The sequence below is a fragment of the Grampus griseus genome (genome assembly GCF_964374135.1).
Source record: "Grampus griseus genome assembly, chromosome: 15".
NCBI lineage: Eukaryota > Metazoa > Chordata > Mammalia > Artiodactyla > Delphinidae > Grampus > Grampus griseus.
This window is the reverse complement of record NC_139009.1, coordinates 77369252-77388101: the sequence shown is the minus strand read 5'-3', so window position 1 is coordinate 77388101 and position 18850 is coordinate 77369252. Positions and strand designations below refer to the sequence as shown.

The following is an 18850-nucleotide window of genomic DNA, read 5'->3' as shown; positions in this document are numbered from 1 at the left end:
GCACGGGCTCTAGGTGCGCGGGCTTCAGTAGTTGTAGCGCATGGGCTCAGTAGTTGTGGCTCGCGGGCTCTAGAGCACAGGCTCAGTAGTTGTGGCGTACGGGCTTAGTTGCTCCATGGCATGTGGGATCTTCCCGGACCGGGGCTCGAACCCGTGTCCCCTGCATTGGCAGGTGGATTCTTAACCACTGCGCCACCGGGGAAGTATCATCCATTCTTGATAGGATTTATGAGTGCTAAGATTACTTAAATCTACAGGAAATATAGACTCCAATAGATGGCAGGACATAAACAAAATTCTCGAAAGACGAGGTACCACTAATTAACAAACATGAAGAAGTGTTCAATCTCAGTAGTGATCAAAGAAATGCAAAATAAAAGGGGAAATTTTAAAAAATCAAGTTGATATGTTTATGCTCTTAAGTATTTGTAAAACTTCTTTCGCTTTTAATGTCTGATGGAATGAGCACATCATTAGTGATGGTAGTGTAACTAATTCAGTCTTTGTGAAAAGAAGTTCAACCTTTTCATAACCTTTGAATAATACCAGTTCATAACCTTTGAATAATACCAGTTCTGGTGACGTTTTTAAAAATGATTCAAAATATAGAATCAGGCTTCTGCACAAAAATGTTTATTATAGCATTATTTAAAGTAGAGAAAAAACAAGAAGCAAACTAAATATCAACAGTAGAATGGTTAAGTGAATTACGGTTTACCAGCTACTTTATGGAATACTCTGCAACCATTAAATTATGAAGAATATATGATAACGTAGAAACGTACTTGTAAGAAATATAATACAAAGTCACATATGTGAACTCATCTATGTAAACACAAAGTAGGGAAAGAACTGAGTGAAAACACATCACAGTGGCACTCAGGATGAATGTTCAGGTTCAGCTAGGCTGTAATTAATAATAAATAATAATTCAATCATATTTCAGTAGATTTAAGACAAAGAAGTTTATTTCTTGACCTTGTAACTGTGCTAGGATAGGTGTAGAGGTGAGCAGGGCATGTGGAATCTTCCCGGACCAGGACTCGAACCTGTGTCCCCTGCCTTGGCAGGTGGATTCTTAACCACTGCGCCACCAGGGAAGTCTGCGCCAGGCACTTTAGATACGGTATCTTAATCCTCTAACAAGCAATCACATGTCCCTCAGGGGCCCAAGGTTTATTTTCATCCTGTGGGCCCACCGTCTCCTGGGGCCTGTCATCTGCATCTAGCCAGCAGAAGGGGAGAGTGGCTCCAGCCTGGGGATTTTGCAGGGCTAGACCTGGAAGTGGTGCCCATCACTTCTTAGCCTATTCCATTAGCAAAACTCAGTCACGTGGCCACACCGAACTGCCAGCTGGACTGGGAAATGGCACGGGCCGTATCCCTGCCTGCTATTTGAACTGTGAAAGGAGAGTAAGGATTTTGGTGGACAACCAAGGCTTCTGCCGCAGGTTATTTGGGGTCACTGGCCTAGGGGAGACTTCCAAACCTATGTTTTTCCAATTTTCTAAGGTCAACATATTGAGAAATAAACATGTTAAAGGGCCATAACTAGGCTGTATGATATCAGAAACTTTAGAAACAAATGTGTTCTCAGATCACAGCTGAGTCCATTAATCAGTAAAACCCGTCTGGCCCCAGGTAGATGGGACGTGGAGAATTTTCTTCATGGGAATTCTCCCAGCCTTGGGGGGTGGGCAGGATGGGTAGTCCCAGAGGAAAAGTAGGGTCTGTTGTCATGACCGTGATGACAGTTCAGGGAGTGTTGGGAGTGCTGGAGAGTGCCAGGCTTTGCTAACCATTGTGGTCTCATAGTAGACAATGAGGGAGGTATAGCCACGTTATAGATAAGAAACTGAGACAGGGCGGTTAAATAACTTACCCAAGGTCACCCTCCTGACAAGTGACAAAACTGGTACAATACCAGCTATGGGCGAGAAGTGTCCTTGAAGGGTTGTCCTCAAAGTCCTGGGGAGAAGGGAAATTTCATTTAACAAACATGTGATTGCTTGTTAGAGGATTAAGATATTGTATCTAAAGTGCCTGGTGCGGACTTCCCTGGTGGTGCAGTGGTTAAGAATCCGCCTGCCAATGCAGGGGACGCAGGTTCGAGCCCTGGTCCGGGAAGATCCCACATGCCACGGAGCAACTAAGCCCGTGCGCCACAACTACTGAGCCTGCGTTCTAGAGCCCGCAAGCCACAACTACTAAGTGCACGTGCCACAACTACTGAAGCCCGTGTGCCTACAGACCGTGCTCCACAACAAGAGAAGCCACCACAGTGAGAAGCCCATGCACGAAGAGTAGCCCCGCTCACCACAGCTAGAGAAAGCCCATGTGCAGCAACAAAGTTCCAACGCAGCCATAAATAAATAAATAAATAAAATAAAATAAAGTGCCTGGTGTACAGGCCTTCCCAAGACAGATAAGGTTAGTATAAAAAAAAATGCAACAGTTAAAAAAAAAAGCAACGGTGATTGTGGTAGATGCTGCTGAGACTGAGTTGAAACAAACTCCATACGAAATTCAAACACATTCTAAGGTTTCATTACGTGCATTAAAATGAAGTTACCCATGGTAGTGTATATATGTCAATCCTAATCTCCCAGTTCGCCCCACCTTCCCCTCCCTTCCCTGTGTCCACATATCCGTTCTCTATGTGTCCCTTTCTATTCCTGCCCTGCAAATAGGTTCATCTGTACCATTTTTCTAGGTTCCACATATATGTGTTAATATACGATATTTGTTTTTCTCTTTCTGGCTTACTTCACTCTGTATGACAGACTCTAGGTCCATCCACATCTCTACAAATGACCCAATTGCATTCCTTTTTATGGCTGAGTAATATTCCATTGTATATATGTACCATGCATAAAATAGCTAGCTAGTGGGAACATGCTATAAAGCACAGGAAGCTTAGCTCGGTGCTCTGTGACAACCTAGATGGGTGGGAGGGAGGTCCAAAAGGGAGGGGATATAGGTATACATATAGCTGATTCACTTCATTGTACAGCAGAAACTAACACAACATTGTAAATCAATTATACTCCAATTAAAAAAAAAAAAGATTGTTTCCCAACTGACTCAGAGATGTGACTACAGGACATGAGTCAGAGAGATGCGTTATGAAAAGCCCTTGAGCCACCATGACTGGCTTTGAAGATGGAGGAAGGGGCCATGAGCTAAGGGATGCAGGTGTCCTCGAGGAGCTGGAAAACTCAAGGAAACAGATTCTTCCCTGGGACCTCCAGAAGGAGCTCAGCCCTGCTCACGCCTTAATTTTAGCTCAGGGAGACTCATATTGGACTTCTGACCTCCAGAACTGTAAGATAATAAGTTTGAATTGTTTCTGACACCAGTTTGTGATAACTTGTTACAGCAGCCATAGAAAACTAATACAGGTTCTGAGTCTCTCTGGCAGAGAAATGTGGGATGAAGGAAGCACACGGAAGTTTTGGTGCTCCAAAGCACAAGGGCGCATTTCCCTTTCACCTGACCTTCAAGGGAAGAGTGCACTCCTGGGAAATGTGGAAGAGTTGTGGTATTCCATGAGCAACAGTCGTCTCTGCCAAAATCATGTGACACCACTTTTTGGCACATGGTGGACATACATTAATACTGAATAAAAGAATCAGCAACTAAATTTAAAAACTATGAAGTTACCCAAGGTATGTCCTGTGCCCCTTCAGTGATAGTGGATTGACAGCTAAATTCCCACTAACCTAAGCTGGTATGGTACTGAATTCAGATGTAAATAATTTTGACAGTATTTCCTTTGAATCATTTGGGAAATAAGAAGCAGCTCCAGGCAAGTTTATGTACAGGAACGCTTTTAAACACTATCCAGCAGATGGTGCCAAAGTAATGTCTCTGAAGAAGGCTCATCTCTATTTTTGGCCTCTAATTCTTGCCTTCAAAATTTTTATTCATTTACTTTTACTTACCAAATGCCAATTTAGGGATAAAATTTAAAAAAATTTTTTAAATGTAAACAAAGAGTACCACCATCCCGGTAAAAAAAAAAAAGACTTTTCAGGTAAACTTTTCAGGTCTCCCTGGTGGCGTAGTGGTTAAGAATCCATCTGCCAATGCAGGGGGCACAGGTTCGAGCCCTGGTCCGGGAAGATCCCACATGCCGTGGAGCAACTAAGCCCGAGCACCACAACTACTGAGCCTGCACTCTAGAGCCCGTGAGCCACAACTACTGTGGCCACGCGCCTAGAGCCCGTGCTCCGCAACCAGAGAAGCCACCGCAATGAGAAGCCCGTGCTCCGCAACAAGAGAAGCCACCGCAATGAGAAGCCCGCGCTCGGCAACGAAGAGTGGCCCCAGCTCGCGGCAACTAGAGAAAAGCCCGTGTGCAGCAACGAAGACCCAACGCAGCCAAAACTAAATTAAAAAAAAAACCTTTTCCTTTAGGTATATTTCCAGTCTCTCTCAGAATTAGAACTTGAAAGCTCCAAGGGACCTCTGAGCTCATTATACAGATGAGAAAATAAGGAACCAGGAAAGCTTCCTTGGCCCCAGGTCTCAGGCCAGAGTGGGAGCCTGTCTCCTAGATTGCTCTTCTCAACTCTGGATCCTTAGGGTCAGAGGGAGGGAGGTGCCACAGGCAGGTTGAACTGCACATCAAAGCTTGAAATGTACTTTCTATGATTTGGTTATCCCTTGCTACGTCATTTTATAGTACTGTGCTGTCTTTCACTCTAGCCACCACATTCTTGTCTCTACATAAAGAGTCATAATTCTGATTCTCTGGTTCTTAATTTGATAAGTGGACATTTCCTTGAGGCATAGTAGACTCCAGAGAGTTAAAGACAGTGTCTATTTTATTTTTAATGCTACTGAACATACTGATAATAAAATATTCTATTCTAAATGTTATCTTCCTTTTTTGTTTTTTCAATTTATTTTTTATTTTTATTTCTTTGGCCATACTGCATGGCATGCAAGATCTTTGTTCCCTGACCACGGATCAAACCCGCACCCCTTACAGTGGAAGCGCAGAGACTTCCACCACACTGGACTGCCAGGGAAGTCCCCTTTCTTTTTTAAAAAAAGAAAATTAAGTGGGGAATGAACAAGCTGGCCTTTTCACTAAGAAATTGCTTTTTAAATAATGGATTTATTATTATAAAATGTATTTGTGGATTTCAAGTTCTGATAATGGAGAATTACCTTCTGTTGAACCAACCTCACCCGCAGACAACAACTCTAGATAAAATTTAAATAACAGCTACTTTGAAGACATCGGAGAGAGACAGAAACAGGGAGACACTGGAAGGTACTCAACACTTGGATGAAGGGAATTGTACTGGGTGCCTTTCCCATTTTTATGGCTTTTACACTCAGGGCAGGCCACAGTTTGTGCCGAGTGGAGATTAAACCCAGATATAAAACCTGAATTTTACTTGAGCTGGAAGACAGAAATTAGAAGAACCACAACAGCTGGAAAGTGAAAGAATTACTGAAAGAGAGAACCAAAGAAAGTAAGAACCATATTCTGTGTATAAACTTCCCAAATCACTGGCTTTCCCTCAGCTATGCATGTATGGTGGTACAGACTCCATGCACCCATCTAAGGCTAAAAAAAAGAAACTCAGATTTCTGCTAACATAAGAGACAAAGTTTGGCTAGAGTCCAACCATGTAAACTGACTGCTTAAAAACATAATGTGGGGTGACATCAGAGAAAATGGGGACTAAAGACCTCTGAAAATGTATCATATAAACAATGGAAATCCTCATGAAAACTTTCAGAATTAACCTTTTTTGAACTTTGGAAATTGACCAGTCTTGCAGCAACCTAGGGCGCATTTATTCAATAGAAATTCCTGAATTTCAGTAAGAATATCAAGCTTGGTGGTGTTCTGATTTGTCCTACTACCATACAGCTCGGCAGTAGCCTTCACAATTAAGGGTCTACTTTCCCAATACTGCAGGGGGGCAGAATGGATTAAAGACCTAAGTTAAGACCTGAAACCATAAAACTCCTAGAAGAGAACACAGGCAGAACATTCTTTGGCATAAATTGTAGCAATATATTTTTTGGATCTGTCTTGGAAGGCAAAAAAAAAAAAAGGCAAAAATAAACAAATGGGGCCTAATTAAACTTAAAAGCTTTTGCACAGCAAAGGAAACCATCAACAAAACGAAAAGACAACCTACTGAATGGGAGAAAATATTTGCAAATGATATGACCAATAAGGGGTTTGTATCCAGGATATATTAACAGCTCATACATCTCAATATCAAAAAAAAAAGAAAAAAAAACCTGAGTAAAACATGGGCAGAAGACCAGAACAGACACTTTTCCAAAGAAGACATGCAGATGGCCAACAGGCACATGAAAAGATGCTCAACATCACTAATCATCAGAGAAATGCAAATCAAAACCACAATGAGATATCATTGTCAGAATGATAACCTGTCAGAATGGCTATCATCAAAAATACCACAAATAAAAAATGTTGGTGAGGATGTGAAGAAAAGGGAACCCTAGTGCACTGTTGCTGGGAATGTAAATTGGTGCAGCCACTATGGAAAATAGTACTGAGGCGCCTCAAAGAGCTAAAAATAGAACTGCCATATTATCCAGCTCTTCCATTCCTGGATATATATTGGAAGAAAATGAAAACAATAATTCAAAAAGATACATGCACTCCAATGTTCATAGCATTATTTACAATAACCAAGATACAGAAGCAACCTAAGTGTCCATCAACAGTTGAATGGATAAAGAAGATGTGGTACATGTATACAATGGAATATTACTCAGCCATAAAAAATGAAATTCTGCCATTTGCAACAACATGGATGGACCTAGAAGGTATTATGTTTAGTGTAATATCAAGTCAAAGAAAGAGAAATGCTCTGCTGTCACTCACAGGTGGAAGCCAAAAAATAAAACAAATGAAAGAATATAACAAAACAAAAATGGGCTCACAGTTATAGAGAACAAACAAGTGGTTATCAGTGGGGAGAGGGAAGGAGACAAGGGCAAGATAGAGGTAGGGGATTAAGAGATACAAACTCTTAATTATAAAACAAATAAGCAACACAAGGATATAGTGTACATCACAGGGAAATATAGTCATTTTATAATAATTTAAAATGGAATATAATCTGTAAAAATAATGAATCACTATGTTGTACACCTGAAACTAATATTGTAAATCAGCTATATTTCAAACTTTTTTTTAAAGGTTTTTTTGTTTTTTGGTTGCGCTGGGTCTTAGTTGCGGCAGGCAGGCTCCTTAGTTGTGGCATGTGAACTCTTAGTTGCGGCATGTGTGTGGGATCTAGTTCCCTAACCAGGGATTGAACCTGGGCACCCTGCATTGGGACCGTGGAGTTTTATCCACTGCGCTGCCAGGGAAGTCCCCTATACTTCAATTTTTTAAAAAATCCAAAACCCATGAAATTTAAACAAAGTTAACAAAGCTAAAAGTTTGTTCTTTGAAAAGATAAACAAAATCAATGAATGTCTACCTATACTAGTAAAAAAAAGAGAAAAGAGATCGATGGGCTTCCCTGGTGGCACAGTGGTTGGGAGTCCACCTGCCAATGCAGGGGACACGGGTTCGAGCCCTGGTCCAGGAAGATCCCACATGCCGTGGAGCAACTAGGCCCGTGCGCCACAACTACTGAGCCTGAGCTCTAGAGCCCGCAAGCCACAACTACTGAGCCCGTGTGCCTAGAGCCCGTGCTCTGCAACAAGAGAAGCCACCGCAATGAGAAGCCCACGCACCGAAATGAGTAGCCCCCGCTCGCCACAACTAGAGAAAGCCCGCATGCAGCAATGAAGACCCAATGCAGCCAAAAAATAAATAAATAAAATAAATAAATTTATTTTAAAAAAAGAAAGAAAAGAGAGAGCCCTGATTACCAATATCAGGAATAAAAGAGGGGCTATCACTACATATCCAACAGATTTTTAAAAGATAAAAAGGGAATAATACCAATAATTTATGCTAATAAATTTGAAAAATTAGATAAAACGGGAAAAGTTCCTGAATATTCTCATTTACCATAATTGATATAAGATGAAATTTAAAAATCAAATTTTATAACATACAGACATGCTTCTTTATCTTTTTGAGGTAATTTTAGATTTACAGAAAAGTTGCAGAATTAGTCCAGTTCCCTTACTCCTTTCATCCAGCCTCCCCCTTTGTTAGCATATAACCACAGAACACTTGTCAAAGCTGTGAATGAAACCTTGCTACGATACCTTTAACTAAAGCACAGCATTTATGCATATTTCATCAGTTTTTCCACTCATGTCCATATTCCGTTCTGGAACCCACTCCAGGATCCCACACTGCGTTTACTATGTCTTCTTCGGCACCTCTTATCTGGGGCAGTTCCTTGTCTTCCAGATCTTTCATTGCCTGATAATACCAGTTAGGTATTTTGCAGTATGTCTCTCAATTGGGGTTTATCTCATTTTTTTCTCATGATTGGATTGATGCTATGCATTTTGGGTAAGCATGTCCCAGAAGTGACGTACCTTTCTCTGTGCCTCAGATCAGAGGGTACATGTTACTGATGTTGATATGCCCCATTGATCCACTGTAAATTTACATTTTTCCCTTTCTAATATTTGTAAATATTTGGGGGGAGATACTTTGAAGCTACGCCAAACTCCTGTTTCTGCTTAAATATTTACCCACTAATTTTAGCATTCATCAGTGGGTCTTACCTGCAGCAATTATTACTGTAGTGTTCTAAAGGTGACTTTTCTATTTTTTACATTTTTTCTACTTTTACTGATTGTAATTTTTCTGTAAGGAAGAGTTGTTGTCCCCCCCCTTTTATTTATTTAATCATTTATATATTTATAACCCAATGGACTCATAGATTTGGGTTCCACTGCATGAAACAGAAATCCAACTACCAGTGGCTTAACCAAACAGGGATTTACGTTTCTTAGCAAACAAGACATCTGGAAGTAAGAGGCCCAAGGACTGGCATGTCTCAAAGAAATCATTGAGGGAGCAAGCCCCCTCTGCCTTCTCTCTTTCTTTCTTTTTTTTTTAGTTTATTTTATTGAAGTATACTTGATTTACAATGTTGTGTTAATTTCTGCTGTACAGCAAAGTGATTCAGTTTTATATATATATTCTTTTTCATTATGGTTTATCACAGGATGTCGGGCTATACAGTAGGACCTTCTTTATCCGTTCTCTATATAATAGTTGCATCTGCTAATGGCAAAATCCCAATCCATCCCTCCCCCTTGGCAACCACAAGTCTGTTCTCCATGTCTATGACTGTGTTTCTGGTTTTTGGGGTTTTTTTGTGGTACGCGGGCCTCTCACTGTTGTGGCCTCTCCCGTTGCGGAGCACAGGCTCCGGACGCGCAGGCTCAGTGGCCGTGGCTCACGGGCCCAGCCGCTCCGCGGCATGTGGGATCTTCCCGGACCGGGGCACGAACCCGTGTCCCCTGCATCGGCAGGCAGACTCTCAACCACTGCGCCACCAGGGAAGCCCGTGTTTCTGTTTTGTAAATAAGTTCATTTACGTCACGTTTTAGATTCCACGTATAAGTGATACTATATGGTATTTGTCTTTCTCCTTCTGACTCACGTCACTTAGTATGATAATCTCTAGGTCCATCCATGTTGCTGCAAATAGCATTAATTTTTTTTTATGGCTGAGTAATATTCCATTGCATATATGTACCACATCTTCTTTATCCATTCATCTGTCGATGGACATTTAGGTTGTGTCCATGTCTTGGCTATTGTGAATACTGCTGCTATGAACATAGGCCTTTTCTCTTTCTAAACTTCCATCTGGTCCTCATGGTCATGGGGTGGCTGCCGCACCTCCAGGCATTGGGCCCATGCTCCAGGCAAGAGGAAGAAGGACACACACCAGTTGAGTCTTTCTATTTATCAAGAAAGTGGCTTTCCTGGAAGCCCCACTCACCAGACTTCACTTATATCCCATCAGTCAGAACTGGGTCACGCAGCCAAGGGAGTCTGTATTTAGGGAGTCTGAAGAGGTGGTATAGGGGTATTTTTAACTGGGTATATTACAACCTTAGACAAAAATAGTATTGTATTACCAAGGGGAAAGATTGTCAGTAACCTCTTCGTGCCTCGCCCAGAGAATGTGTGTGCACAAGCTTGATCATGTGTGTGTATGTCACCTCATTTCCTGCTAGAGCCACAATTCTGGAGAAAAAAGATATTTTCAACTTATTGCCAATGGTCACTCTATCGGTCAAAAGCCGAGAGATGGCTTGCTCAAGTTAGTATAATGTGCAGATGATTTATTAACAGGATATGAACAGGATGTACAAACGCCAACCAGGGGAGTGCCCTATCCCAGAGCTTCTAATGCAGGTGCTCTTCCTATCTCTGGACCCCGGAGGATGAGAGGGAGAGGGGCTGCTGGAATCCCAGAGAAAGAGAGGGACGGAGAACAGATTGCCTTGAAAAGAGCAGTGATCTTCTGTCGAGGGACACAGCCAGCTTGAGTCAAGCTCAGGACCTCACCGTTCTCTATCTGACCTCCCACTGAGCACCTCCACCTGCTACACACAGCCAGAGGACAGAGCACCCAAGGGTGTTGATGCAGTCCCTACAGGTTGGCATCGAGGCCGAGGGCAGGGTGGGAACGAGTGCGGAGTGCATCCGGAGGGACAAATAGAGTCATCTGGCAAAGCCATCCTGTTTTGAAGAATATTAAGTATGAAATTCTAGACCCAGGAATTAATTTCAACAATTCCTTGGAGGTTATTGTAATCAGGCCTAATTGTATAGGTGTAATCTCAGTTTGCAGTAAAATTGTATCCCTGAAAAAGTACTCCTGAAGCTAATTTTGATCTATCTGCCTTAGAAGATATCAAACATGGGCTGAGGAGAACGGTGAGCAAATTCTTGTGTTTAGTTTCTAAGGCAGCAGAAAGCATGCTCCTCGGGATCGCACACACCCACGTGTAAATCCTGTTTCTCCCGATTACTAACCTGATGTGGATCTTGGGTGATCAGGCGTTCTAAGCCTCAGTTTCCCAATCTGCAAAATGGGAATAATAATAGGACCTATTTTGCTGGGTTGTGAGGGAATAAATGAGAACATTCATGAAACGCTTAACAGAGGGCCTGGCATACAGCAGGTGCTAAAGAAATGTTGGTTCCCTTCTTATGTTGTCCCCGTGTGAAGGACCGTGAGTCAGTTTAGGCAAAGACTCTTTAACTAAGCCCCACTATACGCTAGGCGCTGTGTTAGGCACTTTATGTTCATCATTTTGAAATCCCTCAATAATTCTTCAGATAAATGCTGTTTCCATACATAGTTGAGGAAACTGAGACCTGCCAAGCTTAGGAGAGCTGCAAGGTCACACTGGCAACAGGTAGTGGGTAAGATCCGGCCCAGGTGTGTCTGATTTCAAGGGCTGTGTGTCCTTGGCTGCGTCCATGTTCTGCCTCTCCCACAGGGACTTGGACTTCACTGTGGGACGGCATTCATGGATTTGCAGCATTTCCTCCTTTTGGCAGATGTTAACTGGTGTTCGGTCTTTAATCAAGGCACAATTGAATCTGTTTTCCTACAGATTTTCATTTTGTAAAATTGGGAACGGTTTTGTAGGGAGGAACGTCTCTTCTAGCTGTCATGACATCACACATAAGCGGACAGTCTTCAAAGTTCAACACAGGAGTACACGATCTGGTTGGCTGGGGCTCGAGATTTAGTGTGAAAGCCTCCCGTAGCCCCTCACAAAAGGGCCGTGCTCAGAGCTAGCACCTGATAGATATTTGTGTAAAGAGTGAATTAGACTGAGTCACTGCGCTCCTGCTAGACCATCCTCCCCCTGTTCCTACGCTGTTATCCTGGCTCGGGCTCACATGCTGGGCTTTGCTCCTGGGCCCCTGTGCAGGTGCTTAGTGGGGGTCGATTACACTTAGAATCACAGATAGAGGTGAGTGAAGGAGACAAAGAGGGAGAAGCAGCTCAGAATGAGATGACAGACAAGATTCAGCCACAGAGAAACCCGAAAGAGAAAAAGCGGCGTGTCGGTCACTGTGAGGGTCCCAGGAAACCGCTCTGGAATGGCTGATTTAGACTGGGTACGGCTTCTGATCGGGTCTTTTTTTTTTTTTTTTTTTTTGCGGTACGCGGGCCTCTCCCTGTTGTGGCCTCTCCCGTTGCAGAGCACAGGCTCCGGACGCGCAGGCTCAGCGGCCATGGCTCACGGGCCCAGCCGCTCCGCTCCTCCCCCATTTTGTATTCCCACTTTACACAGGGAATGTGAGTGTATCAGAGAGACAGCACTGAGCCCAGGAGATGGCAACCGATTCTGCCGAAAGGCTTTACCAATATTTTCTTTCGACATCTAGACCCCCTTCATCCCCTGACATTCCAGAATAGTCTCTTGAAAATGAGATAGAGAGGAAACAGAAGAAACAATATCGAGGTAGGCCCGTCTTATTAAGTCAAAGGTTGGTTTCCGGAGCCCTGAATAGAGGGCGCTTGGCTTCTTCTCACGGTCTGTCTGCTCTTCGCAGCCTTGGCAGGTCAGGCTGTGGAGGGTGTGCCTTGATGACCACAGGTCAAGGGCAGCTGAGGACAGAGAGAGAAGGGATGGTACTGCTGGGGCAGTGGGACCTTAGAAGGTTAATTCGGAGCAGATGCCAGAGCACTAGATAGAAGTCAGCCATAGGACAAGGGAAACAAATGGAAATTGATAATAGGAAAAAAAAACTGTGTTGAAACTTAGAAATGCTTGAAAAGTAAAAGAAGAAGAAAAGAAAGAGAAGACGAAGAAACCAAAAAAAAAAGAAACAGGAAAAACTCTGTTCCTGTAAATAAAATTCCTGAAATCCTATGATTGCATTATTTAAGTAAAATGTGGGATAAGGTAGCCTGTGCTGGAAGCAGCCCTGCTCTGGAGACCTTTGGGTTTGCAAACCATGGGCAAGTCACTCAGCCATTCCCAGCTTCAGTTTCTTCACTGGTGAAATCGGGAGTGCCTTCCAGCTTTACGAATCCATTCAGAGGGCTCAAGGGACAATAGGTCTTGTGCACATCTGGCTGGTTCCAGCGCACAGCCGGAACACGCCTGAGAAGCCTTGGCTTTGGGGGCTGCCATGTAAACACAAGGTAGGATAAAATACAAAATAAACACAGCCACAGTGACCAGAAGGAATCCTTCCTTGGGGGTAGGGGTGGGGAGAGTGCAGGCAGAGAGGGGGACGCTGGGCTTTGGCACAGAGAGCAAAGGCAGAAAACCACTATTCCCACAGGCCGCCCGGGCTCAGGTCACTGCTGCCCAGCGCCCTCCACCCGGACAGGGAAAAGCAATCTTCTGCCCAGGTCTCTCTCAAGCCGTCTCCACAGGAATGCAGATAGGAGTACCAGACCTGCTCTCCTTCCTCCGGCAGGAAGGTGGAGGGGGCAGCCCAGCAGGATTTCCTGGGTAACTCCTGCCCAGGTGGCCAGGCTGCACCAGGCGCCACCAGTCCCCTTTCCAGGGGTCTCCAACTTTCCTTTCCAAAGGAAAACGGTTCCTGCTCTGAGGCTGCAGCCTTCTGAGCTCTGTGCCTTGAACTCTGAGTGGGCTCTGCTAAGTGAAATTCGGAAAAGGAAAAATAGATTTGAGGCTTGGCCAGACTTGGTGTGCACCATGACATCTGCAGTGTTGCCTTCTGAAAACATTCTTCCAGTAAGAACTTAAATAATGTTTTCCAGGAGCTTGGGGCTGAGGCCATCTGGTTCCTCCCACAGCCCCTGGATGCTCAGACTGCTCATGTCTGCCCTTCCCAGCGGCATTTCCCACCCGACCTTAGCAAAGCATCCAGTGTTCCCATAACCCGGCCTCCAGTCCAAACTGAGTTTCTCCTTCCGTTTGGGGAGTGGAGGACAGCAAATGAGGAGGGCTGTCGATTCTGAGTCACCGTGCGTGTGTGTTCTTGTACCCCGATAGCACTGTTTAAAAAGACACTAGTCTGGGCTTCCCTGGTGGCGCAGTGGTTGAGAGTCCGCCTGCCGGTGCAGGGGACGCGGGTTCGTGCCCCGGTCCGGGAGGGTCCCGCCTGCCGCGGGGCGGCTGGGCCCATGAGCCATGGCCGCTGAGCCTGCGCGTCCGGAGCCTGCGCGTCCGGAGCCTGTGCTCCGCAACGGGAGAGGCCACAGCAGTGAGAGGCCCGCGTACCGCAAAAAACAAAAAACAAACAAAAAAAAGACACTAGTCTACTCGGGTGGAGAACTTGGTCTGAGTTCATGAAGCCCATCTCCTGGCCAATCTAGTCCTGTCTTCCGAGGGCCGTGGAGGAAGATGTCCTCACGTGAGCTCTGAAGTTGGACACACCTGGGTTTGAAGCTCCACTTTCTGCTGGGTGATGTCAGCCTCAGTATCCCCAGCCGGGAAAGGGGCGGGTCAGGAGCGGCCCGGCGCGGGGTGGGCTCCCGGGATCCCGCACGCACGTGCGCGCCGCCTCGGCCGCCTCCCCCGCCAGGGCGCTGAAGATGCCCGCGCTCGTCCTCGGCGTCGCGCCCGGCCTCCTCGGGGAGCCGCGCGGGTTGGGCGCGCTCCCAGGCGCATTCCTGGCCGGGCAGCCCCTCCTCCTCGGCCTTAGCCAAGGGGCTGGCGCCTCCCCGCCTCGCTGCGATTGTCTCGTGCGGGCGGCTGCGGACGCTCCTGGACGCTGCGGCTGCAGGTCTGCGCGCGGCGCACCTGGACCCGGGACTGCGCCTCCCGAGCGCGGCGGGCCCGGCTGCGCTCCGGGGCTCCCGCCTCCCTCCCTGCCCGAGCCGCTCGGGGCCGCGCGGAGCCCCGCTCCCCGCAGGGGCGGCTGCGGCATCGGCTTGGGACAACCTCGGCAGGGAAGGCAAAGTTATTTCCCCTTCCCAAGCAGAAAGGTTCCGATTGGCAAGATGGTGCCCAACTGTCCCCGCGCGCTCTTCCTCCTGCTGCTTTTCCTCGCCTGCCCCGAATCGCGGGCTTCCCAGGTCAGTGTCCCTCCCGCCCCTCCCCTGTCCCGCTTGCAGGGGAGGCCACGCCAAGGCCGGAGGACCTGGGCTCGCCACATTCCACCGGAATGCTCGGGCTGGGGGCTTGGAGCGAGGCTGGAGCTGGGGTTCAGTTTTAAGAGGGAAGCGTGAGATCCCCCCCATCTGTCATCGGATGCATCGCGGGCCGGGCGTCTGGGAGAACCCGGGATGGTCTAGCCGAGCAGTTTGTGCGAAAGCCTCGGTCCGCTGGGGGGAGGGAGAGAGAGGGCTCCGCGTGAGAACCGTGCCTTGCAGAAAGATTGCCCTGGGATTTATGAGACATTGGTCTTCCTCAGGTCTCCAGAAGAGTTCCCTGCTCGCCCAATTAGGGTAGAGGTTGTCCCCTCCCCTCCAACTTCCAACATTTAAATTTCTAACTGAAATATCATTCTTACCACCACCAACTTTTAAATTTATTTATTTAATTTATTTTTGGCTGCGTTGGGTCTTCGTTGCTGCGCACGGGCTTTCTCTAGTTGTGGCGAGCGGGGGCTACTCTTCGTTGCGGTGCGCAGGCTTCTCATTGCGGTGGCTTCTCTTGTTGCGGAGCACGGGCTCTAGGCGCACGGGCTTCAGTAGATGCGGCGGTGGGCTCAGTAGTTGTGGCTCACGGGCTGTATAGCGCAGGCTCAGTAGTTGTGGCTCACGGGCTTAGTTGATCCCTCGGCATGCGGGATCGTCCCGGACCAGGGCTCGAACCCATGTCCCCTGCATTGGCAGGCGGATTCTTAACCACTGCGTCACCAGGGAAGCCCCACCACCAACTTTTAAAGGCTCAGAACTTTCTTAGCAGTTCGCCGCGTTTCCCAGGCAGACAGGTGGGAGGTTTCTGAAGCAGCCTCACCTGAGCCTAGGGGACCTTAGATTTGGGACTGCATTTCTTTCCCACACTTGCAGGCAGCTCGCCGTTTAATTTTTCTCTCCCTGACGTTTGTGTCTGTTGGAGTCCCACTGGATTTATGTGCTTGACCAGGTTCACTTTTACATTAAGCAGTAAAAACTCATGGTTAAAATTAAGATAAGAATGCAGATAAAAATGTGTCTTCCAAAGGTGAGACTGGAATTGCTCGATTCAGAGCCAGCTATCACCAGACTGGCTCTGGAAACTGGAGACCCCTCCCTCTGCGATGGCGTGTCCCGTGGGCTGTGGGGCAGCTACCCCAAGAATACCGTCCATAACAATAATAGTAATGGCAGACGGAAAGAAAGCTCACTGAGTGATGAGTGCTGTATTCTTTGCTAAGCATCTTGCAGGCTCTTTATTCTCAGAGCAGCGCTGTGAGTCGGGAACTATTGTCATCCCCATTTTGCAGATGAGGGAGCTGAGACCCAGGGAGATTCTGACTTACTCAAGTTTCACATGGCCAGGAAGGAGTGGAGTAAATTTAATCTCTCTCCTTGGTCTCCAAGCCTTTTCCCTTCCCCACAGACTCTCACCTATGGACTGAATACCTGACAGGCACAACCGTGGCCACCTAGAAGCCCTTGGGGCACAGGAAGGGGTTCCAGGCAGGGAGAACTCAGTTCAGACCAAACACGGCCCGTGTGAGTGCAGAATGCGGTGAGTTGCCACTGCAGGAAGTCACTCAGCCACCAGGCAGCAGAAGCCTGGTCTAGGGCCACAATCAACCCACCCAACAGAACAGTGGGGTGCCCCACCCACGATGCAGGTTACATAACAGAACCTGAGGCCCAGAGCTCAAAGCCAGAAGCACAGGTAGGTGCATCCCTAAGCCGGCTCCCCACCCAGGCCAGGAGAGGGGGCAGGGTGGATAGGAAGTACCAGAGGAAGCTGAGGGGCTCTGCACTGCCATTATCCGATCTCTGACGGTTACCTGGAAAAGTGGTGACACCTTGGCAGTTCTCAGATGTCTGCAGCTGCTGTTCAAGCAGGGAAGTAAGCTCTCTCAGGCTCTGTTCCTGGGGGAGATCTGGGTCCCATCCCTGCCCTGCCACGTCCAGGCTTTCTCAAATTCCTTCTCCTCTAAACCTTGGTTTCTTTACCTGCGAGAGCACCTGCCTCACTGGGCTTTGTGAAGGGGAAAGGGAGCAGAAGGGATTCTCCATAGAAGTTAGTTTAAAAATTCTAGTGAAACTGTCCTTCACCCAAAGTCCTATGTAGTCGGGGGAATCTCACCCCTAATCCTTGTCTGACTTTTCAGCACATCTGTCCTGGGTCACTTTGCAAGATTTCTGTGACCTGCTGTTGGAGAGCCAGTGGTCCTGGGGAAGGAGGGGAGGTTGAGCAATGTGGGGATCCCGTAAGTGGGAGCCCTTTCCCAACACTACTGCCCACTCTGTGTGGCCTTCCCCCAGGAAAAGAAACAGCCTTGCTGGGGAGACAGGAAAGGGAGAACATTTAACACACCCCACGCCTCACCCTCTTCCCCCACAATGGCTCTCGGCCTCCTCGTTGCCTGTGGGGAGGGGGGGCTATGGTATTTCAGAACGTTTCCCCTTCTCCAAAACCTCTCCTTGTGATCACATGTCACAGGATTCCAAATTCCACCATTAGAGATTCATTCTTTTGGTTGTCTACTCCCAGTTGATACATTGCTTTTTACAGTGTAATAGGAAAGAAATGTTTTTGGTGTACATTTCCATGATTTTAACCATAGAACTATGTTCTATATGTGGTACTCACCACCACAGTCAGGAGACAGAAGAGTTCCACCACCCCAAAATGACATCATCATGCCCTATGTAGTCACACCCTCGGGCACCCTAGCGCCTGGCAACACTGATCCGTTCTTCATCATTATGGTTTTTTCATCTTCACAGTGTAATATAAATGGAAGCAAAAAGTACATAGACTTTTGACTCTTCTTTAACTTAGCATAAAGCATTTAAGATTCTTCCATGTCGTTCTGGGGATGCACAGTTCCTTCCTATTGCTGGGTAGTATTCCATTGTGTGGACGTATCACAGCTTTTTTTTTAATCAATTCAGCCACTGAACTGAATGACACCCATGGTATCAGTTCCAGTTTTTGGTGATTATGACTAGAGCTGCCGTAAACATTCCCATACAGCTTTTGTGTGAATGTAAAAACACTCATTTCTCTTGGGTAAATATCTAGGAGTGGGATTGCTGGGTTATATGGTAAGTGTATCTTTAACTTTGTCAGAAGCAGCCAAACTGTATTCCATATCAGTTGTATCATTTTGCATTCCCACCAGCAATACATAAAAGACCCAGTTGCCCTGCATCCTCACCAGCACTTAATATTATCGGGTTTGTCTGTTTGTTTCTAAGTCACTCTAATAAGTATGGAATGGTATCTCATTGTGGTTTTAATTTCCATTTCTCTAATAACTGATAATATTGACATCTTTTCATGTGCTTATTTGCCATTTGAATAGTTTACTGGGTGAAGTGTCTGTTCAGGCCCTCTGCCCATTTTCCAAATGGGTGATTTGTTTTCTTATTGTTAAGTTTTGAGTATTCTTTATACATTCTAAATAGAAATCCCTTATCAGATGTGTGAGTTGCCAATATTTTCTCCCTATCTGCAGCTTGTCTTTAAAAAAGTTTTTTTTATTTTATATTGGAGTATAGTTGATTTACAATGTTGTGTTAGTTTCAGGTGTACAGCAAAGTGAGTTAGTTATACATACTCCTATATCTATTCTTTTTCAGATTCTTTTCCCATATAGGTTATTACAGAGTATTGAGTATAGTTCCCTGTGCTCTACAGTAGATCCTTGTTGATTATCTATTTTATATATAGTAGTGTGTATATGTTAATCGCAAACTTGTAATTTTCTTCTCCCTACCCCACCTTTCCCCTTTGGTAACCATAAATTTGTTTTCTAAGCCTGTGAGTCTATTTCTGTTTTGTAAATAGG

At 46.0% G+C, this 18850-nt stretch overlaps 1 protein-coding gene across 2 annotated transcripts in view; it reads left to right on the top strand.

Moving 5' to 3' along the window:
- Positions 1-14885: 14885 nt before the first annotated feature.
- Positions 14886-18850, top strand: part of FBLN7 (fibulin 7) — a gene marked incomplete at both ends in the record, with an annotated part of 45393 nt that continues 41428 nt past the window's right edge. For both annotated transcript variants that reach the window (XM_082672843.1, XM_082672842.1), the window contains one exon: positions 14886-14960. In XM_082672843.1, coding sequence (XP_082528969.1) covers positions 14886-14960 — 75 coding nt within the window. The remainder of the gene's footprint in view (positions 14961-18850) is intronic.